The sequence below is a fragment of the Trachinotus anak genome, unplaced genomic scaffold, assembly GCF_046630095.1.
Source record: "Trachinotus anak isolate AG129_WGS33_773 ecotype Australia unplaced genomic scaffold, CSIRO_AGI_Tana_v1 ptg000007l, whole genome shotgun sequence".
Lineage (NCBI taxonomy): Eukaryota > Metazoa > Chordata > Actinopteri > Carangiformes > Carangidae > Trachinotus > Trachinotus anak.
Window position 1 is genome coordinate 8,654,042 of NW_027273858.1, and position 23,059 is coordinate 8,677,100.

At 40.9% G+C, this 23,059-nt stretch overlaps 3 protein-coding genes and 1 long non-coding RNA gene across 7 annotated transcripts in view; 2 read left to right on the forward strand and 2 right to left on the reverse strand.

The window, feature by feature from the left end:
• The window catches only part of LOC139622735 (uncharacterized), a 31,821-nt gene extending 28,940 nt beyond the window's left edge, over positions 1-2,881 (reverse strand). Inside the window, exons 1-2 of one of the 2 annotated variants that reach the window (XR_011691368.1) lie at positions 2,540-2,881; positions 1,639-1,748 (exon numbers count right to left, since the gene is read on the reverse strand). This is a non-coding gene — a long non-coding RNA (uncharacterized lncRNA). Of the gene's footprint in view, positions 1-1,638; positions 1,819-2,539 lie in introns of both variants that reach the window. The other variant, XR_011691367.1, reaches the window with a different exon arrangement.
• The window catches only part of rgs7a (regulator of G protein signaling 7a), a 52,764-nt gene extending 44,361 nt beyond the window's left edge, over positions 1-8,403 (forward strand). For 2 of the 3 annotated variants that reach the window (XM_071480273.1, XM_071480274.1), the window contains exons 12-18: positions 864-925; positions 1,414-1,524; positions 1,684-1,809; positions 4,434-4,620; positions 4,896-4,985; positions 6,188-6,224; positions 6,407-8,403. In XM_071480273.1, the coding sequence (XP_071336374.1) occupies positions 864-925; positions 1,414-1,524; positions 1,684-1,809; positions 4,434-4,620; positions 4,896-4,985; positions 6,188-6,208 (597 nt within the window). In that variant the 3' untranslated portion in view covers positions 6,209-6,224; positions 6,407-8,403. Of the gene's footprint in view, positions 1-863; positions 926-1,413; positions 1,525-1,683; positions 1,810-4,433; positions 4,621-4,895; positions 4,986-6,187; positions 6,225-6,401 lie in introns of all 3 variants that reach the window. The other variant, XM_071480275.1, reaches the window with a different exon arrangement.
• Positions 8,404-8,425: 22 nt separating this feature from the next.
• Positions 8,426-15,157, forward strand: grem2a (gremlin 2, DAN family BMP antagonist a). The gene is made up of 2 exons (XM_071480276.1): positions 8,426-8,565; positions 13,728-15,157. Exon 2 carries the CDS (start codon positions 13,729-13,731, stop codon positions 14,305-14,307), a length of 579 nt encoding a protein of 192 aa, XP_071336377.1. The 5' UTR covers positions 8,426-8,565; position 13,728; the 3' UTR covers positions 14,308-15,157.
• A 101-nt stretch (positions 15,158-15,258) lies between these two features.
• The window catches only part of fmn2a (formin 2a), a 39,161-nt gene continuing 31,360 nt past the window's right edge, over positions 15,259-23,059 (reverse strand). Inside the window, exons 15-18 of the mRNA XM_071480272.1 lie at positions 18,720-18,771; positions 17,587-17,736; positions 16,516-16,597; positions 15,259-16,265 (exon numbers count right to left, since the gene is read on the reverse strand). Coding sequence (XP_071336373.1) covers positions 16,239-16,265; positions 16,516-16,597; positions 17,587-17,736; positions 18,720-18,771 — 311 coding nt within the window. The 3' untranslated portion in view covers positions 15,259-16,238. The remainder of the gene's footprint in view (positions 16,266-16,515; positions 16,598-17,586; positions 17,737-18,719; positions 18,772-23,059) is intronic.

The window sequence follows — 23,059 nt, forward strand, 5'->3', positions numbered from 1 at the left end:
AGTGTAAAATAAACTGAGTTGGACTAATTTAGTCTAGAAGATGAATGGGAAACACTGGCAGATTTACCAGGTAGTAAGAAGGAACACTTTTCTGCAGAGCCTCATTTCTGTCCAAGAGACATCCATGACACATGACAGTGTTTGCAATACACACTATGCCACAGAGAATGATCCGACCTTCAGAGAGCTCATTTGTAATGGTCCACTTTACTTATCCAAATATATTAAGTCCATTTCCAGCACATTCTGGTTGTGCGTAACAGGTAGTTATGCACCCGCCTATGTAGGCGGATATTACTCTCCTGATAATGTGCCCTTAAAATAACAGTGAAGTACTGCACCATTAACTTTAGATCAGGCCTTTGTTGGTCGATCACACAATCGCGTTCCGCTGCCTCAAGATAGCAATGCACCAACAATGCACCTGACCAGCACGCCCATTCGCGCTCTGACAGGCGCAAGTGTATTTGTTATTTAAACAACGTGGGCGCTGGATAGGAAAGAGCACGTTGGCTTGAAACTAGCGAAGACACTTTGTGCCACTTTGCACTGGATGTAAGACAGCGCTCAGGATCTTTAACAATTTGAAGTAAGTGCTCGCACTCAAATTGTAGTTGTGGTTTTTATTTTTCATCTGTAACTTTATTGTAATATCTTTTTTGGTTTGCAATTCATTGCACTGAGTATCATTTTAATGGAATTATAATGTGTACATAACTAAGCAAAATGTACCAAAGACTGTAAGGTGCACACCAAATATAGAAATGTCTTGCAGTTGGTATGTAAATATACTTGCAAAACAATGACTTCTTGTGAATTCATGGAGATTGATGTATGCAAATTGTTCCCTGCTATGGTTTCAGATCACCTTTTGGCAATTGCAATTAGACAGGCATCGACTGAAAATGTCCAAAGTGGCAGAGAGGTGAGTGATGTTCTTTGTGTCTTTATTCACTTTAGCCATCGATCTGTTTATTGAGCTGTTAAACGGCCTAACATGGCGTGGAATTAAGAGCTCCGACGACCTTGAGGAGCGATTGAGCCCAGACAATGCCCTCTGTGAGCATTAGTGCAGACAATGCCAGGTGCTGGATGGCACCCAAAGTGTTGGTCTGTCGTTTCCTTTGCTGCAAGGAAGGTGTATTCAGCAAAGAGTTATTGTTGTGCCCCAGTACAAGGGTCAGTCTCTCTTGTAAGAATACCTTCCATTTCAATTTGAAGTGATTGCTCTCAAGAGGATTTCACTTCTCCTTTTGTCAGTTAAAGCTCACAAACAAATGAATCATAAGCACTCAGAGACAGGTGTGGAGCAGAATTTCACCAGATGCGGTAACTAGATTATAACATATGTCAATTTTCTACCAGTGATACAGACTGATGCCACCCACATGCTCTCTGCTGTTTCCTGAACAGTTTGCTGGGCTACACAGAGCAGTACGTTGAATACGACCCTTTCCTCACGCCTCCAGATCCATCCAACCCCTGGATCTCAGATGACACCACACTCTGGGAGCTCGAAGCCAGGTGGGTTTAATGTTTATCTCTGCATGTATATTAATGTACATTTTATGTATGTATGGATATAAATATCAGCGGATATATTTTCACACTTCACAGAGTATCTCTTTGCGCACTTACCTCATCTGTGAAAGATGTGTTGCATTTTTGTTTGTCCTCCCCCAGTAAGGAGCCGGGCCAGCAGAGGGTAAAGAGGTGGGCTTTTGGCATCGACGAGGTTCTCAAAGATCCTGTGGGGAGAGAGCAGTTCCTAAAGTTCCTGGAGTCTGAGTTCAGCTCGGAGAATCTCAGGTACACATGCTGCACATCAGTATGCACACACACCGCACACACACACAAATACAAAATAAATGAAAATAAATGAGCATAAAGAAATACTTAAGGAAACACTGTATTGCCTTAAATTTATTCTTTAGGTGCTTAACCTCATCTTTATACAGCTCAATCTGTATTTTATGATCTATATTTTACTACATATATATTAAGAATATTCACATGCACTATTAGAGTTTGATATATAGACACAGGGGACTGTTTTGCTGCCATGTTTGCTCTACAGTGATGTAAACTAATTTCTCTATTACAAGAAAAATATTGCATTCAAAATATATTGAAATAAAAATGCAGAAATTCTATCAACAAAATTGATTTAAAATATCAAAAGTAAAAGAAATAGTGTTATAATATAAATATATATTACATCATTGTATTAGTTTTATTGATCCAGTGACAGTAAGCGGCATTTTAATGTTGTTGTTGGTCAAGACAGAGATGCATCGATCGATCGGAAAAGGCCACACACACACACACACACACACACACACACACACACACACACACACACACACACACACACACACACACACACACACACACACACAGAAGAAGACGCAAAACTCGCTATTTGTAAAGACCTGTTAGACCAAAGAAGTAAGTGAGGAAACAACCTGGAAACACTCGGAACAACAAGAAGCTAACAAAGGCTCAGCGGCCTCGGCTGGTGCCACGCAGCTGACCTCACCTGTGCGTGACGGCCACCTGCCGAGCTGATGCACGTCCCGTACGTGCCCACGCCGGCGGTGCTGCTGAGTCGTGGATGGTGATCAAGTTACCGGAAAGAAGTCACATGACCTTGTTTACTCGCGTTCAGAGAGAGAGAGAGAGAGAGAGAGAGAGAGAGAGCGAGCATTAAAGACAGTGTTAGTGAATCGTCCATTAAAGAAAAGTTCTGCTGGAAAGTTAATCAGAATCGGCCAAAATCGGAAGGTCCGACATAAAAAAAAAAATCGGTAATCAGAATCAGGCCAGGATAATGCATTTGGTTCCGGCTGCAAAGCAACCAGTAAATTCAGCTGTCAAATAACTGGTAAAAAAAAAAATATATTTCTTTGAAATGTTATGGGATAAAAGTGTAAAGTAGAATAAAATGGAAATACTCTGATGAAGTACCTCACTATTTGAGTAAATGTACTTTCTACTACTGCCTGTTAGTCAAAGTAGCAGATTATATTACGGGCTGTGCCTTTAACCATGAGTGAATTGTAGCAGTGTGTTATGCTACAGGCCTAATCCTAACTCTCACAGCTGCCTAAATGTTTGCAAATTGCAACCTCAACCACAAACCAAGTCTTAAGCTTAAAATAAATGCTTATATTAAATGGGAGCAGCTTTTTGTTCTCACAGGGGACCTCACAATGTGTCTCTGTTAACAGATATTTTTGCCACAATGTTTTGCCACAATACAAGTGCACACACATGAACGCACACGTGAGAGACTGCGGAGGATTTAATTCACACTTTGCTGTGCCCCTGACACACATACAATTCAAATGATGGTGTACACTATGTGAAACACTCCTAGAAACATACAGAATATGCATTTTGCAGGACTCCATCTGTGCATGCCCATATTGTTCACCGGGAATAAAACAACGTCAGTGTTCTATGATTCTCTGATAATGAGAGACATGGCCAATATTATCTCACTTGACTGGGTTTCTACTGACAGAACAAATGGTCACATACATTTCACGTCAACATGAACAGGGAAGCTGACAGCTACCACTCTATTTCAGTGGGGTCATTGTTTCTTCCCATGTATAAGAAGTAACCCACAGTAATATGGCGTCTTTGAAGCAGAGAGAGCTGGGGGAACTGTAGCTGTGGCTAGGATAACACAGGTGGGCAGGAATAATATGTCGTTTTATTCATGGTAACAGGAATACTGCAGCGTATTAAAGGTGCAAGCAAACAGCTAAATATGAATAAAGTAACCACTGTGCAGGATGGCTCCTGTGCTCCCTCTGATGGTAGATGTCTGTATTGTTTCTGCCCAAAGCTTTTAATGTGGTCAGTTTAACTGAATTTAACTGAATTGAATCAGTTGAGTGTTGTTTTAAATCTCCTGTAACTGAATGTGTGTGTCACTGACAAAAAAAAAACTTACTGCTACTCATGGACATATTTACTTTACCCTTGCCTCAGAATTTGGGTCATTTTTGGAGAAAATAAAGTCCATCTATGCCTAAAAATTAACATTTTGATCTATGGCAGCTCAACTGTAAATTATATATTCTAAAATATCAGTTTCATATTCATATTATTTGCATGAGTGCAGACTTCAAATATTGATTTGTGGAGATTATTTCTTTAAACAAAATGTATGCACATCAGAAGACTTATGGTCTTGATTATATTAAACTTAATGTCATAAATCCCTTGAAAATCTGCCAAGGGAAACCAGAACTGAGCTGACTTCAAGGCTGAACCACAAAACGTTGTCATTGCTAGATCAGTTCGACTTCTGACAAGAACAGTAACAATGTGGACTTTTTATGTTAGTTGTTCAGAGCTGCTATATTAAGATGCAACTATCTTACTGGTAAGATACTTTGCTTGGTTACTTTGGTCCGTAGGTTCTGGCTAGCGGTCCAGGAATTAAAGAAACGTCCCATCAGAGAAGTTCCAACTCGGGTTCAGGAGATCTGGCAGGAGTTTCTGGCCCCCGGAGCGCCCAGTGCCATCAACGTGGACTCTAAGAGCTACGACAAAACCACCCAGAATGTCAAAGATCCTGGACGCTACGCCTTTGAGGATGCACAGGTGTGTGATTGCTCAAAAGCAAATGATACAAATACAATAAATCAAATTCATAGCTTATTTATATAGATGTTTATATACAGTTTCACACAAGTTCAACTTGTGTGTGGAACATTGCTAGCGATCTAAAAACTCTAAAAACAGCAACATTGTCACTGCTGGCAATTTATCAATCACAGCTCTGTTTTGGTGTTTAGTCGAATTTCTATTCAACACAATCTGATGCTTGTGTCTGATGCTTTAATCCGTGATTTTTATATTATTTGTTTTGATGACAGGAACACATCTACAAGTTGATGAAGAGTGATTCTTACAGCCGTTTCATCCGTTCCAGTGCCTACCAGGAGTTATTACAGGCAAAGAAGAAGGTAAAAAAAACCAAAAAACACCCTGTCTCAAAACACTGGATACACACTGGTTTCATCTTGAAAATAAGATCAAATGCAGACAAGTACATGTGGATGACAGTGCATGCTTACGGCCTTTGTTGTTGTTTGTACATTCACTGACTCTTCAGTGTTGGTGACGCTGAAAGCTGCCCTCCTGGCTCCCACAGTCATGCCTTTTCAGAGCCTGTTAAATCACACTTTAAGCCCATTCCCAGAAATCCACTCGCATATTGAACAAGCGTGGAAATATAACGTTGATGTAATTCTGCCCACTAAGTATATATTGATATTTCTGATCGCCCAGCAGCAGAAAATTATTGTCCTGAGATATTATTAGCAGTAGCTTATTGAGGTAATGCTAACATGCTTGCAAACATTTGGCAGGTTTAGAAAAACATGAGCTGTGTTTCTGTTCCCTTTAGTTTGTCGTTTGGTCTCAGCTAACACCTGAACAAAAGCTCGTCTGTCCTGAGCTGCAGAGTTGGATGTTTTCCCCAATAGATCTGGCACTCCAAGCAACTCCTTGAAATTACATGTAGTCATCAGTGTTAATACCACAACTGTCGCATAAAACAGCTTCAAGTATACATCTACTACAAACATTAACTGTATCTGAAATGGACCTAAAACTCCTGAATTACAGTGTATGTGACAGAATCAGTTAAAGGTGCGAACCAAAGAAAATGTCAAACAAAGTGGCTCCTGCATGTCAGCGATCCGATAAGGGCAGAGGGTGTGAATAAGGGTATAATATAATGGAGTCTGCTAAAGGTGTTGGTGATGGAGTAGCTGATCAGGACTCCTGTCAGGCTTGTAGAAACCATTATGAATAGCAGAGACAGTTTGTGTCATAACATGATGAATAATTCAGAATTACACAGGTGTATGTATGTGCTTAAAGCCTTCTCTGTCTCACGCCTCCTACACTTCCTCTACTTGTCATCTTGGCAAAGAAGATTTTATTATTTCTGGCATGGATTTTAAAAGGAAGAAACAACCAAATCTACGTCAGTTTCAAGGTGTATGTTATGTTTGTTTTCTTTCTGATAAAACATCATGTAAATACGGTACACAGGAAGTGACAGTTTTGCCTTTTTGATGGCTTTATAATGATGGCAGAGTAATCCCCTGCACAGTCAAATTTCTTCACTTAATGTCTCCTTTTTTTTTTGTCCCCACAGAAAAGTAAGAACTTGTTCTGAAGGCTCTTGCTTCCAGGTAATGTCCAATACAAAATGATGCATAGTTATTGTACTCCCAGCGATGCCGCCAGCCACTGTAAATATCTTGTGATAGCCACAAAATAAAAGGACTTATTCTCTCTTATTCCTACTTGCATATTTACGTCATTCTCTTCTCCACCTGTCTCTTCCACTCTCCTCTCTCCTCTCCCAGCGCAGGGGGAAACCACAGCATCCAAGAGGCTGACCAGTCGTGTGCCATCATGCTAAAATCAATGCCATCTCTCTCTCTGGGACATGGAGAGGGGGACCATCTCATCTCTTCATCATCATTGTCTGTCCATCCGCTCTAGGCTCAGCCGGGCGATGAGCCAGGCCGTCCGTTCGTCTGTTGTCCACCGGATGTTGCATGTCCATGGAGAGGGCGCTGCTTCTTCTCTCTCCTCTTACAGTACCTGATATATTTCCAGTATTCTCAGAAAAGAGGCACTGCTGGACTTGTGAGGACACTGACAGACTAGCGAGATGAAAAATGCCATTGATTTAAAAAAAAAAAAAAAAAAGAAGAAAAAAACAAAAAGTAAAATCTAATCCAGTATTCCAGTTCTTTCCATCGTAACTGCTGGATCAGAGCCCCCTCTCTCACTTCCAGCTGAAACAAATGATGTCAGAGAGAAAAAAAAGAAAAAAAAAAACACATAGAAAAAAATATATAAAATGACAGCTTAAACTGATAAATCTAACCAATGTCATCGCTTTACATGATCTGAGGTCACAGATACTTTGTCACGCTATGGGAAGTGTTGTGCAGAATGAATATACAATATATATACATATATATTATGATTATTATTATTATGATTATTTATTGTGCATTTATTTTGCTTTGAATTATTTTATTGCACTACAATAATTAGCACATATGGTTTTCATTGCACTTGTAAAGTCACATTCAAAATTACAGAAATGCTGTCTCCTGTCTTATGTAGAACATAATTCTTTGTTATTCTCTCCTGCATTTATTTTTATACCATATTTAAAGACACTTTTACTTACTTGTATTATTAAAGTTGGCCCTCTATCTGTTACTATGGACTGGGCTTGGATTTTTTTTTCTTCTTGAGCACACAAAATGCCACTATAAGAATGAGTTTAGCATTCATTCTGTCACACCTCACACTTTTTCTTTCTACCACTAGAGGGTGATCAATTATTTCCTACAGCAGGGATCTGCCTCTTTTCAACCAGCTCCTCGTCAACACAGATCAGCAAAATGCACTGCAGTACTGTGTGGACAAATGAAGTTTTGTCATGCAAAAGTGTCATCATCCTCTGGTCTGTTGAAGGGGTTATTGTTCAGACTGTGCCCGTTTGAGGTTTTTGCAGTGTCTGTTGATGTTTCAGTGCTTTGATGGCAGAAGTGACAGTCACTGTTTTCAGTCTCTGTGCCCAGTGGTCATCTTAGCAAGAGCCACAAAACAGACAAACATTATTGTCTCAGTTGCATCAAGGAATGCAAGTTGTGGCATTTTTCAAAGCATGCTGTTAGTGTGCCTGAGTACATGCATGCAGTGATTTATGGATCAGGGGTTATGGGTTGTAATGTGATGTGGTCACAGTGTCAATAAGAGAGAATAATTTAGGGTTTTTTGGAGGAGATTATTGTTACTTTACATGGTGGCAAAATGTCTTACACTTCCTGAAAATGTAAATGCAAATGTCAAACACAGGGAAAGAGGGAAAGAAAATAGAAGATAATGGAGAAGCTGTCAGTTTGATAGGTTTGATATATCATGGATGGGTGGGCATTACAACAAAGAAGATATATAAAAAAAAAAATCAGTAGGCAGACAGAGACAGACACAGGGAGACAGACTTAAATGAAAGAAGTGAAGCTTGGATTGATTCACACAATGACCAGGGCCAATAGGAAAAACCCTCCCCGTCTTGAGGAGGGAAGGGGTGGTGGGGATTCAAACTGAGGCAGGCTTTACAGTGAGTCGAACACTCTCAAAGACAGACCACAGGCAGTCCCCACAGCACTAAGATACGGGCTTACTTTAACTTAAACCTGGAGCTTCTCTCTTAAACCTGAAAACAAGAAGACTAAAAAGAGAGAGTCATACAGAGAGAGGAAGTGAGACAGAGATACACATTTTCCAGGAAGATGGAAAACTGATCGTGTCCAAGACTCCAAGAATCTTAAGTGGGGGGGGGGGGGGGGAGACACAGGAGCAAGGACAAGCCTGAGGATACTACAGATTATGTTGCCATGGAAACCAAAACCTGGAAGCGGACGCAAGGACAACTGAAGGTGGACGACCATCCCTGACTGCATCCTTGTCACACTACTGTCCTGCTGCGCACTGTGGTGAGAGGTACATGAACCATACTTTATACTTCACTGAGATAATGCTTATTTAACACTTTATCAAAACGCCCCTTCAACAGTTTCACAACTTGGAACAATTTTTTAGGGATGTTTGGAAATGTCAACTATAACAGATAGTATGTATGAACTCCAAATCAATATTTCATTCAAGAAACTTGTTGATTCAAGATGATACACGTGGACATATAAATTACCCCACTTCACTGACTGAACTTAGGTTTTAAATAACAGGATTTCAAAACACGATGAAAATTGCTTTCATGATGGACATTCTTCGCAGTGTGTGTGAGGGAACAGTGATTATATATATACATATTTATGATATATGGAGTTACTGAGAAAAGTATAGCTGAGTGAGTGCAGCTTCCACATATCCCACGTGAGTGTGAGACCGAGTGACTCAGTGCGTCTGTGAATGACTAAGCGCAAAACCATGTCATTCCAACAGCAGTAGTTGTACAGCTACTCAGTATTTCTGCCAGCAACGGTGTTTTGATTCCCACTGGGGCCACCCATAATAAATATGTATGCCTTTAAGGTACTGTAAGGTGTTCTGGATAAAAGTGTCTACTAAATTACTATAATTAGTGGCTGGAGGTTCCAGGGAATTAGTGTTGTGAGTGAGAGAATTAGTGAGTGATGACAGCATGTTGTACTGTGAGTCTCAGAGAGATTAAGAGTTCAGTTTAGTTTTTCCAGTGAATATGAAAACCAGAGAATGAGAGATAATGATGTTAATGTACATGGGGAACCTGTTTTCTGTGTGTCCAAAATAATCTCTGTTCTTTTTCTCTCCGTTCATGTGTACAGGTGTATATACTTGTTTGTGTCTGTCTGTTCTCACTTTTGTATCATTACTATATTTGTGTGTAGTCATGTGTATGCCGATGTGTATTCAAGGTGGTGTGTGAACATATGTGTGTGTGTGTGTGTGTGTGTGTGTGTGTGTGTGTGTGTGTGTGTGTGTGTGTGTGTGTGTGTGTGTGTGTGTGTCTACAGTATGCGTGCGGTGAATGGTAGAGAGTTTGCCTTCTGATCCTTCTTACAGCTCCGGTGACTGCACCACCTTGTACAGTCTGCTCTGATGTCAAAGAGGATTTAGCACACAGACACATTACAGTTTCTTTAGCAACAGAAAACTCTACGCTGTAAGCTTCTAAAGATAGTCAAACTGCCATTTGATAGAAACCTTAACAACATTCTTAAGATGTGAAGTTTACGCTAATACACATGAACAAGTACTAAGAAAACACACTCAGGAAAGCGGATTAAAATGCTACATTCTGTCCAGCTGTGACGACTTTTTTTCGACCAACAGAACATTCACCTTGCTTGTGAGCGAAATATGGCTTAAAAGACCAACTTTTAAACGCTTTAACATGCTGTGGCCTGTCGGTCCGCCAGTCATTGCAAACTCACGCTGTGCAGCCAAACATTGTTCAAACCCACATTATTTTAAATTCTAGCGGGGATCTTAAAAGTTTCCAAAGACATCAAATATATTTAAAATGATGCTCAAGACAGCTAGAATATTTCTATTTGATTGAATAGTAAACCCATAAAAGACATGGAGTCTTGGTCTTGAATATTTCACCCATAAAAATCATGCAGCTTCAATGAAGACCTGGAACAAGCTCATACCGAGCATTAATGTGATACTGTCAAAGCGTGTAAAGAAAAGCCATTTTTAGCAACTTTAAAGCTACTAAAGGAAAAACAAACTGGCAAAACTATGTGTTAGAGGATTAAATAAATTCACTTTAAGTGTAAGTGGAAGCTGGTGTTAATCACTGTAGCTACATAAGTAGTGTCATCCTGATCTGGAATGAGAAACGTGCTATCATAGCATCTCTAATTGCCCCTCACCCACCACTAAAGCACATTGTGTTGCTGAGGCGAAGGAGTTGCTGTACATACTTGCCAGTACTTAGCTTGGAAAGCATTATATCTGGGCTGCTAGTCATTATCAAGATGGATTGTGGTGACAAATGGCTGCCCAAACTGCCTAAAGCAGCCTCCTGGCAATGTTGGCATTAGACACATTTGCACAGAAAAGCCCCCAAAAGGAGCCCCCACCAACTCCCCAACTGTTAATGAGCCAACAGCCGAGCGTAGTTTGGGAAAATACAATCCACAAATGCAGATAATGACATGGTTCCTCTTTGTGTAATTGGCTCCAAGTGAAAACATTTCATTTACCTCTCTTTCCCTCTTTCTCTCGCTCTGTATATCCTGTGTGTGTGTGTTTGTGTGTGTGTGTGTGTGTGTGTGTGTGCATGCACGCATGTGTGTGGTCACGAATGGGTGTGTGCGTGTGTGTATGCGGCTACCCGTGTGTGATTGAGGTTTGAGCTGCACGGTGAATTAAATGCAGTTCTACTGTAATTAACTGCACTTACCAGTCTGTGTATGAGACTTTCTGACGCACCAATAATTGAGGCATCAGGTTTTGTTTGTTTTAACCTGCCTTTGAAGACATGCTGGGAAGATGTTTCGCAGGGTTTTGTGGAGGCACATCTGTGTGTACAAATTTGAAAGCCTTGACAAGATTTCTTGCTTCTTTTTTTTTCAAATTATTTAACCATGAATATCTGAAATATTAAATTATTTAGCAGCTAGGCTGGAGACTTCCCTGGACAATTTTGTTTTTGATTTCACTTTGAGATGTGAAAAAAAGAACCATTGTTGTGCAGACAGAAAACATTACCATGGTATTATAATGCCATTCTGAAAAACAAAACATAACAAGTTCCCACTGATGATAATAGCTGTTTTCAGGACGGCTTGTGTCTAGCTCAGCAGTCTCTCTGGTATTTGTAATTTCATTAGAGGTCTGAAATTTTGGAACCAAGGTCTGCCACAGTTCAGCGAAGCAGATCCCCCAAGTATTTGTGGTTCTGGTAAAACATAAAGCTGTGTTTGTGGACAATATTAGTGTTTAGCAGACAGAAAGGTCCGGTTCAATTCTGTCTCAGCATTAACACACAAAACCACAGTCTCCTTCCGTCTGCGGGGCTCTGTGATGATTACTGCTGTGCGTCAAGGAGACACACGTAGATAGAGTGACAGAGAGAGACAGATGGGGAGAGAGAGATATAAAGAGGCGAACAGCTTGTGGAGAGATATAAAAGTCACGGGAGGAGGACATATACTGTGCATGAAGCCCAAGTGGGGCTGGTTTTGTTTCCCAGTGGGTCATCTGACCCAAACCCCACCATCCTCACTCCCTTTCCTTCTATCTTCTAACCTCAACCATTAACCACCCACCCATCCACCTCAGCACTCCCCCCAAAGCCCCTGAATCCCTTCCCCAAAACCGCAATTTGTCTTGCTGCAGAGATTGATGAAGATAGCTTGGCAGGGTCGGCACTATCATACTTAGGCCGGGTTTGGGAGTGGAGAGGGAGCACGGCTGCTGACTGTATAGGCCATCCGTCATGCCCTATGTACACAGGCAGTCAGGTCATCCCACCAGAGTCCCTGAGGCTTTGCAGACTGTAGCTCTCCAAAGTTACAGGGTGCCTCTTTAAACGATGGATGGAGGGAAACAAAGAACAAGAGCCTGCACACAGAAGCATAGGGGGGTTTATACATTTAAATACACAGTCAGCAGGAATGAGACGGTACAGCCAAAGACAAATGAGACTGTGTTGCACATGGAAGGTAGATCACTGGAAGATGGAATGGGGTCATGACTCCTTGATGCAGTAGGTGGTGGAAGAACCCAGCGGGAGTCTTTGGTTTAGTTATTCTAACCTTTTCATGGGCGTGGGCGTGTGTGCTGGCTCGTGTGTGTATGCAAAAATGTGTACATACAGATCTGAGGTGCAGATATTTGAAAAACCTTGTGATGCTCTGATTGAAAAATAAGAAAATTCACATTCATTCTTACTGAAAATTCACATTCAGAATGCATTTGTCTTGTGGACATCCTCAGATAGAAAAGAATCCTTCCCCCTGCACAGGTTTGATCTCTTAATGACAAAAACAAACAAAAGTAGATTCAATAACAACATATCTCTTGATATCCTTTAGAAAAGTCTGGTTAAAATTCATGCTACATCTCAGCTTGATGGACAAACAGCTGCTGTCTAGCTTAGGGCAAGTGCTGCCGGCACAGTGATATGTAGACTTGAGTGCTCATGCAGCTCGGACTGAGCTGCCATGACCTCAAGGTCAAGGGCAGAAAAAAGGAGGCAAAAAACAAAGTGGATTATGATAAAGTAATTTGTTCCATGTCAGAGTGAGTTGCAGGTCCAGGAGAGGAAGAAAGGGAACATACAAATTTGCACTGCAAAGAAGAGACTGTGAATAAGAGCAGCCAATAGCCTTGAGGCAGTTTGGTTCTCTGTCAGAATTTCTGTCTTGATGTCATGCAATGCTTGTCAAGAGCAACATCTGCTGAAAAGATGCTTGAGTGATGGTCAAAAATGTGCTGGCACAAATACTGACAGCATGCACACGGGTGGATACTCCGTCCTAAATGGAGGAGAAATCATCCCTCTGGATCTTTTTGGTGCTGGCATGATACAGAAGACATGGCGATTATGGACACCACAGGTCATTCTCAGTTCAATTTGCTCCATAGTATATCACTAAAGAGTAGAAGAGTGGACTCCCAAAGGTTGCTGTAGAGTTCCCCAACTCTTCCCTTAATAACATGCAGATGGGCCTCTCTAATGCCTGTTTACATATCTGCGGCATAGTTCATGACTAAAGTAAGCAAAGCCCTAATTATTTTACCCGGCGACGGGACCAATAAAATCAACTTCCCCTTCTCGTTATGGGTGTTTAAGTGTATCCTTTGATGGCAGGGCTTTGTTTATTTTTGGAAGAGTTGCGTAGCCGAGAGGAAAGCAAATAGAAGTAATGACACAGAGATGCTGACAAATGGGGGCCCTGGTGATGGATTCATTTCCTCAATGATGCCTAGAAGGCTAGACTGCAAAGGTGGTTCAACATGAACTCACACAACTGCAAACGTGATTGGAAATCTTCGTATCATGTTGAAAACTGTATGACTGTTGAGTATCATCACATACGGCCTCAGTTAGTGTTACACCGGCCTCAGTCTTCTGTTCATGTGATAACAGATGTCTTCCTCTGTTTAGAAATGTAATGCATCTTAATGTCTCTCTCTTTTTGTAGAATGCTGTGGAGAATAACTATCCCGGTCATACTGGCTGGGGTGCTCTGCATCACTGCAGAGACCAAAAAGCCCCGGCCCCAGGGATCCATCCCATCCCCATACAAGACCAAAGGGAACCTGTCCTCAGAGCGTCACCACCGGCTACTGCAGCAGAAACCAGAGGTGCTATCTTCCAGCCGGGAGGCCTTGGTGGTGACAGAGCGCCGCTACCTCCGCAGAGACTGGTGCAAGACCCAACCCCTCCGTCAGACAATCAGCGAGGAGGGCTGTCGCAGCCGCACTGTGGTCAACCGTTTTTGCTATGGCCAGTGCAACTCCTTCTATATTCCCCGTCATATGGGCCCCAGCTCGGGTCAGGGCCAGAATCGAGGCCAGGCCTCAGGATCTGGAAGGAAAAACCACAATAAGGCCCAGGAGCCATTCCAGTCCTGCTCCTTCTGCAGGCCACACCGCATCACACAGCTCACAGTGCAGCTAGACTGCCCAGACCTGCAGCCCCCCTTCAGACACCGTAAGGTGCAGAGGGTCAAACAGTGTCGTTGCATGTCTGTGGATGTGAGCGGCCATGGGAAACTGTGAAGGAGGACCTAAAAGGTCTTTTAAAATTTTAAATGACCTCTGAGAATTGTCGAAGGCAGATTTTCACAAACTTTGCCAAGCAAAGACTGGCTTCAAGTTGAACTATTCTGCATCATGTTTTACAAATAATGGCTTGTTCGACAATAAAATAACATGAGACATGGAACTGACATTAATTAAACAAAGGCCCAACATTGATTTAATCAGAGACTATCAGCCATATTGGCAAACTGATGCTGTTGTAAAAGACTGATTCAAGTGGTCGTCCAAGAGACACTGATGAAACAGCCAATTTTCCTTCCTGTTATTTCACAAAGTTCATATCTACCTGCTTTTTGTAAATGTTTCGAGATTCCTTTGTGATAAAGGAGATAAAAAAAGTGCCTCTGAGTTTTAACTCCACAAAGCATTATTGACTCTGGGACTGATAATGCATCCTTATAGAAACTAAACTGTACCCTGTGACCCTTTGTAATATGATGTTTTTTTCTGCAGGTGGATCTACACTAATTACAGTCTACCAGCAATGTTTTTAAAATTGACTGTTTAGAAATATTTTATCTGTTATCCTGTGTCTTTTCCTTAACTTATATGATGTTTCAAATGATACACAAGTTGATGTCAAGGACATCATGAAACATAAAGCAATGACCAGTGGCATCCACCTGCTTGGACATAAGCCTGGCTGTATACTGTACATTTGCCACAAATATACTAGCCAGTAGGAAAAACATACTGCAGCATGTGTAATAAGGGTGCAATGCAATATATACAGTATATATATATTTTATGTATTTGTGTATGTGTAAGTATACATGTGAAAAATATATTAAATCTATTTCATATAAAATTAGTGGTGTTCAGAGTACATGTCGTTCTGTACCACATAATATCACAGTTTGACAAGTGATAAACAGAAAACAATCAACAAAAAGAGAATTTCTATTAAAATTAATGGAATTTCTTTTATTCAATAAATATATTTTTTCATGGTCAAGGGTAGCCAGTCAAAACATATTGTTGGTATTGCACATGAACATCACATCACATAATCCTATTGCTCAATTAGCATGAGGGATTTCACACACTCACACATAGTAGGGAAGGCAAGACTAACCGCATAGGATTTTGCTTCACACATAAACCAAGTCGATAATACTGCTCAGTAAAACAAAATTAGATCTATATCACACCACACCATTAAGGTATGCATGGGCTTTTTGGCTGAAAAAAAACAACAACATGTAAAACAAATGTAAAAATTATCACAAGCTTCTGAAACACACTTGATCAAATTATTATGAAAAGTAAATCTGTCATGTTCCAGCCTTTGTAAAACAGATGTTTCTTCTTTATGTGTAACATTTAATTACAAATGATATGTCTCAAAAATAAGCTCTGTACCACAGCACTCATCTGACCACTCCACTGTGCGATAAGGCACTTTCTGTCTGGCAGGTGATCCATACCTACCGCATACAAAGGTTATAAAAATCTGTGCTTTTCACCATTAAGGGAGATATAAAGAGGAAGTGTTCATGCCTTCCTAGTAAAGAAGGCCTGGGAATTGCACTAAAAAAGAAAATAGGCTACATATGGTTTATAAAATACTGAGAAAGCTTGGATACAGTGTTGCTACAAATGTCATTTTCTGGTAAATGACTCAACCACATTTAATCATCTCAGCTTAAGGACATCTTTTAGTAGCAATATTTCATTTAATTATGCGAGTGCTAAGAAAAGCTGGCTGAGGATGTAATATCACCATAATATCCACTTTGAACCATCTCACAATAAAAACAGCTCTAAATCAACTGAAAACAAATACTGGAAATAAGTAAATGTTTTAAAAGTGACTGATGAGTCGTGTCAGATTGTACAAACAGTGCTTGTGCAACAGGCTTGATGATGATCATTTTCCATCCTCTGCATCAGATCTTCTGACCCAGCTTTGCTTTCTGTGGAATAAAAAAACAGGTCTGAGTTATTTACAGCTGGCAGCACTGGCACTCATCTCAATGTGTTGCTGCTGGAGACAGGAGTGTTGTTTCTTCTACACCCTGACAAGAGTTTGTAAGGAGCAGAGTCTATTAGGTGAGGGAACAATGTGCACAAAGAGAAGAAGAGGGCAGGTAGCGCTGGAACTAAATTAACAAAGGCACAGATGAGATTGTACAGTTAAATGTGACAAGAAGCGCAAAAACGTACTATTCCAGTTGCATGTTTGGGTTTCACACTGTAGGAAGCCTTCTCCCTGGCCTGTTTGAAGCAGTCCTCAGCCATTTTGACCCTGAAAAAAAGATTAGTCATAACTATCAGTCATCCTGTGGAGACTGAAGAGCAAATAATTGAATGGACACACACTCATCATTGCTGAAATTCACCATTTCACCATTAAAAAAGAAAGACAGCACAAAAATCCCAGCCTGGATCAGACTATGGTCATGTGGTATTTGGACACAGTGATCTTGGTTTGTCAAGGGGCCAATCCTCCTACTTTGAAGTGACTCATTCTAGTTTACTACTGCATGGAGCAGGCCAGCAGTGCCACTACTCATTTGTGCTTTAAAAAGACAAATGATCAGCATATTGGCAATGAATGAGTACAATTTACGCGGACAGACATGCATCTCGCCTGTACCCATTACATGGGTGCCGTGTGTGCCAGCATGTCCACACAGCACAGGTGAGGATTAATATCTATAGCTCCACTGGAGTCTCGAAAGAAAACCAGCAGATGAGGGTTAGGATGACTGCCTATGGCAAAGGGCAAAGAGTTAATGCTTTCAAATTTGTTTTTATTCTTTCCTACTGTACAAGCAAAGCTTGTTACATTTTGCTTTTCTTACAAATACATATCACAGTTCAATCTTCATTTGGCATAATGGACCAATTTGCTTTTTTGTTGACATTTGCAACGGTATCTTTATATTCATCAAACCACTGGAAGCTAACTGGATGCTGCATGTGTTTTTTTCATTACTGGGGTGAGGACATAGATTTGGGTCATTTAACCTCTTTTCCCTTCATGAATTTAAATGAATCTGATAGGATCTTCAGTGGACACGAGATGTACTGCAGGTTATTAATGGTTCGGAAACTTACGCTTGGGGAAATTATAAATGTGGGAACATTGGTGTTTCTGTAATGACATTTGTAAAGGTCAGAGAGTGCCGCTCCTTTCCAAAAGACAAAGCACAACAGGAAGAGGAAGGTATCACTATCAAGCATAGTGTCACATTCTGAAACAGGGGACTTGTCTTCGCATCATATCCTCACCGTTCCTGTAACATCAGCTTATTCTGCTTCTTCCACTGGTCTTTGAAATCAGTGGAAAACTCATGCCAAATGGAGAACAAAGTGTTGGGAGAGACCTCTTTCTCTCCTGCCTTGGGTTTAACTGAGAAGGACACGCTCAACTCCAAGAAGCTGCGGACAGAGAACAAAAACATTACTTCAAGACCAAACTATTACAACACGAGATTACAGAAACCTACACCAATTGTTGTGAAACCTGGCAGTGCTACGCAAATATGCAAAATATGAAAGTTAATCTTGGAATAATATGCTTTTTTAGAGATTTAGTGGTAGAGTAGAATAAAAAAAATTAAAAAAACACAAACCAATGATGACTCTGCATTTCAGAGGACAGCCGTCCACAAAAATTCAATTACTGACACTAAAACTGCATAGTCACTCTGTTTTATCCCCCAGGACTAAATAGAACTCTTTTACATCTCATTTAGAGCATTGAGTTTTGTCACTCCTCTCCCTGGTGTGCATAAGCCTTTGTGTATGTTTGTGTACATACGCACACACACACACACATACTGCATATGAGTGTAAGCATGAGTGGGGTTAGGAGAAAGAAAAAAGAGGAGACGAGGACAGATCTGGCAAAAGAAAAGTGCGCACACGGCAGGGGGATGACATGTGTAACAGTGTTAAATGTGGTGGCCGTTTGCAGTGGATCAATACAGTGGACAGGTTGGGGTCTCTTTGTTTGGAGTGTGCTATAGGAACACATTCCTAGCCAGCAGTAACAGAAGCCTGGAGCCAAGGCTGTCTACTCTCGCTCCGCTTAGATAAACAACACAGACACCGCACAGGGGGCCTCCCGTCTACTGAAGGCCTGGCATGACGGCCTGCACCTTCCATGTAACCGAAGGAACCGGGAGTCCTAAATATTGACAAAGCAGCGAGATTATATTTCTTCACCGCAGTGGGAATTTATCACTTCAAACCGTGTTGGATAGCATTTATCCAGTATTGCCTTCACTTTCAAATTCAGACCTGATCACTGCAGTGACAGTTGAGAAAAGACCAAATGTCACCCCTGAAATGGAACAGAAATCAGTGCATTTATTTTTTCAGGTGAAGAGGCTGTAGGAAAAGATAGAGGAAGTTCTTACATCTTCTGGGTGTCCTCCAGCTGCTTCTCTTGTGTTTCCAGTTCTGTTTTAGCTGAAGGAAAGTAAATGAAAAAACAAAAGCAGTGTACTGGTAAATAAATGATTAAAACATTCGGTGTAGAAAATACATCCTTCACCTACAGTGGGACTTGTATGTACGGGAGGATTCTACATGTCACCATTACTTAAGCCAACAGTCATCTTCAAGGTCAGTGCTGTGCCACCAGGTTATTAAGTGTTGGATCTTCCACTGTTGCACAACTGACAAATGAGTACTGCAGACCTCTGGACAAGTGCTTCTTTGTGCGGGGTTCCTCCGAATGGAGACAGATGACTGTGTGTGTGTACGCATGTTTGTGTGCCAGAGGCGTGAGAGTAAAAGAGAGACAGCACGAGGGTAAGAAAACGGGGAGTTGGACACCATGGTACACATTAGGAGATATTTCCAGCAGGCCGCAACGCTTATCTCAGTGGGCCATCAGGATCATTTTGACTGTGTTATAAATTATGATATAAGAGAGGGGCAGCGAAACGTGACAGCCTCAGTCAGGAAAATGCCGCAGGTTACAACTTATCAAGTTTCAGATCTAGGAGCAGATTTTTCAGCCCATTTTCAAATATAAAAGAGCTGTGGTATGGTCAATCCAGCTACATTTGCAGGTCTTTATCCTCACTGAGCTGCTGGATAATTGACAAGAGGTTAGACAATAAATTCTCCCTCACAGCTCCTCTGTCCCCTGTAGGTCAATAATCTGTAGCCGCTTTTTGCCTTAAACTGTCAAATGACCAGGGATGAACTACAGCCTCCTTGTGGCTTTCCAAGACAGACATGACAGTAGATGGGACAGAGAATCTTTCCTGGCACAAATCTTGGGAATATCTGGATGCTATGTGTAGTTACAGCCAGCGCCACATCAGAAGATCCCAGAAGACCCCGCTGGGACCAGCACTATGCTTTACCATTCCACAGTGCTAAATCACTCAGGAGACATCTCATAAATAAATGATGACATATTGATAAATAATATGAATGGGGCTTGCTAAAAGCATTTTACTATCAGGACTGTTCCATCTCTTGAGCAAAGATAATTTAAGATGCTACTTACCACTTACTATAAGCCTGAACTAGAAGATCCCGTTGTGATGTAAAAGCTATTTCTAGAAACACTGAATATCAATCAAGGGAGATAAACTCTGACATACTCAGATAAACCTTCCCCTGACGCTGAATGATTCAGTATGAATTCAACATGATTAATTGTCTTCTTATCTACTTATCTTATTGTCATGATATGAAGACAATGTGGTTTTAGTGGGAACGATGACTAAACTGATAAAAGTTGTATTTACAAGAAAATAAACAACAGAAAACCTTTACGGAATATTATCAGTTAGTTCAGTCAGTTCAGTTATTGCACCATCATCATGTGCTTCAAAATGATAATGATCAACAAGTCTAATTAATATGTGATTTTGCCAAATTGTGTTGCACATAAAGATGAAAAATTGTTACAAGTCTGATATTTAACCACATCGGCCGACATGATGTGACGTCCTCAGCAGCAGAGTTGTACTTGGTAGGAAAGGGAGGTGAGTTTGACATCAGTTTTCCTAATCTTTATGTCCATCAGAAACAGATTATCACATGGCCAGTGCTCTCTTGCAAGTCACAGTGACTCCATCAAAGGCCTGCATGCATGAGAATTTGTGAAGCGAGCGGGGAAAATCGAGCTAGACCAAACAGCCGAGCTCCAACAAGTCCGCTCCCACTGTTATTCTGTGGTTAGTTTCATGGTCAGAAAATAAACAAAAGCGGTTTAAACTGTGGAGCCAGAAACAGTTTAACCCCAGGCTTTTTAGAAATTACAGAAATAACAAAAATAAGACATTTGGCTGTTGTTCTTTTTTCACCGCCGCAGTGGAGGAACCCCAAGAATCCCGTCTGGAGCCTTCTGAGTCACATGTCCATGTTACGGTGCTTACATTCTGCTCTCTGAGGGAAAAACCTCGTCATTTGCATCAAAGAGAGAGCTCCCATATTTCTCTCAAACACAGAGCGAGAGGAAAAGAGAGGGGGAGAAGTGGAAATGGGAGACAAGCTTTCATCTGCAGACTTCCTTTAAAATGGACAGTGAGCATTACCGCGGAAGAACATATGCTATATATTATACTCTCATTTGAATACAAAAGCAGTTGGTGAGAAGCCTGTGAGCTGGCTCTTTCAGAAAGATTGGACACAGTCAAGTGATTGTAGCCTGGGTCAAAGGCAATGTGACAGAAGGAATGGCATTTGGCTTGTTATGTAAAAACAAGCAGAACAAACTTAACGTCTTACACCTTTGAAGTGGACCACAATGTCCCAATATTGTTGTAGATGTCAGATTATGGAGATTAAAGCAAGACAGTGTAACATCTGGTGGACATGACAGATAAACACCACTACACTTTCAGTGGAGTAACAATATCTAGAACGAAAATATAATATGATCTGTTTGCCTCCTTTGGAACAGATTTATTTCTGTCTTTGCTCTAATGGTGTGTACAGCAGATCTTTAACCATGCTGGCAGCACGGCACTGGGGGTGGGGGTGGGGGCAACGGTGGTCTCTTGGTCCACCACTTCAGTCCAGACTGAAATATCTCAGTAACTATTGGATGAAATTTGGTGCAGACAAGCCCCTGATTTTTCATCGTCTTCAGCAAGTCAAACTTTTCATTTATCCAGTGAAATCTCTCCCTAACATCTACCTAATGACTGGCACATGCCTTCTCATCTAGCGCCACCAGGAGGTTAACATTTGTGGTTTTAAGTGAAATATCTCTACATGTACTGGATAGATTGCCATGAAATTTGCTGCAAACATTCCCCTCAGGATAAACTGTAATAACTTTGGTGATCCTCTGACTTTTCATCTAGCGCCATCATCCAGTCACATATGTCCAGTTCTTTGGTTTATGACCAAACACCTGCAAAACTAATGACATTCCCATCCTCCTCAGCTGTGCTGTCCTCTTCCTTGTGTTTAGCAGTGTTGCTAAATTACACGCTAAACTAAGATGGTGAATGAGCATGTTAGCACGCCAACATAAGCATTCAGCTTATGTTGGCACTGGTGTGTTTACAGCCTCACAGAGCTGCTATCATGGCTGGAGACTCTTGGTATTGTTGGACTAAAAGTGCAGTGGAAGAAGAGGTGCTGCTCGTTTAAAATAAATTCATCATCATCATTTTAACAGCCCTTTTAGTAAACAACATACTGTGAAGGGTTATTTGATTTCCAAATAGGAGTGAATTAGGCCAAGCAGGCAACAGGGTGATTTTTATCTCTCTGTCATTCCTCAGAAAAAAGAACAAATCTTGTTATTAGAAGAGCAATGGAGACAAAGACTGGAAAAAATAAAAAAAGAAAGGGACTGAGGAAAAAATAAATGGCAGAAATACAGGCAAATATATGACAATACAATGTCATGATGTCAAAAGCACAAAGTGAAAGGAATCAGGTGCTGAACAAGTCAGATTTGTTCCAGCCTCTCAGGAGTCCAGTTCTCGTCTCTACAGTCAATTTGCCAGGCGTCATGAAAAGTTCACCTTCAGCCATCCTGACTCTTCCTTTGAGGCAGAGCAAGATATACTCTTTTATAAAATGTAGAGATCGAGATAAATGAGCCAGGTACCAAGTGCAGTCATAATCTGTCAAAGCAGATAGGCAAACTTGAAACAATGGCTGTGAGTTATTCAATACACACTGGAATAAACATATGTCCCTATGGAAACAACACTGAGTGAACCCTTGTGTGCGTACATCACCCAGAAAACAGCATGAAACAGATTTGGAAATGTGTCTGCAGACATAGAGGACCTACATCATTCTGATTGATGAGCTGCTTCACATGCTCTCACACCACAGAGGAATTTTCAGCTTAAATATACCAAAGGTATACAGACACAGGGTACTTTTTCAATCAAGTTTTAACCCATTATAAGATAGCAACACAAATGAGCAAAACATATGTTTAAACAGACTGACCATCGCCTGTTTCATCATATTTAAAATGATAAAGCTGGCACTCAAAATACACTATAGTGTCCATGTTCAGAGCAATGAAAGAACATGTCATCCACAGCAACAGTGTGGCTCACTGATGAGTTTCCAATAGTTTTTGGACAACAATGGAGCTCTGTGGCTGAGAGCAATAAGATATATCAGACTACACAGACAACACTTGTTAGGAGGTTCAGTTCATTGTCGGCTTTGTCTTTTCATGGGGTTTGTTGACAAGAAGAAAATATCATCACTCCTTAATGAGACTGTTGAAAGTCTTATTAAACATCTGTTGTAG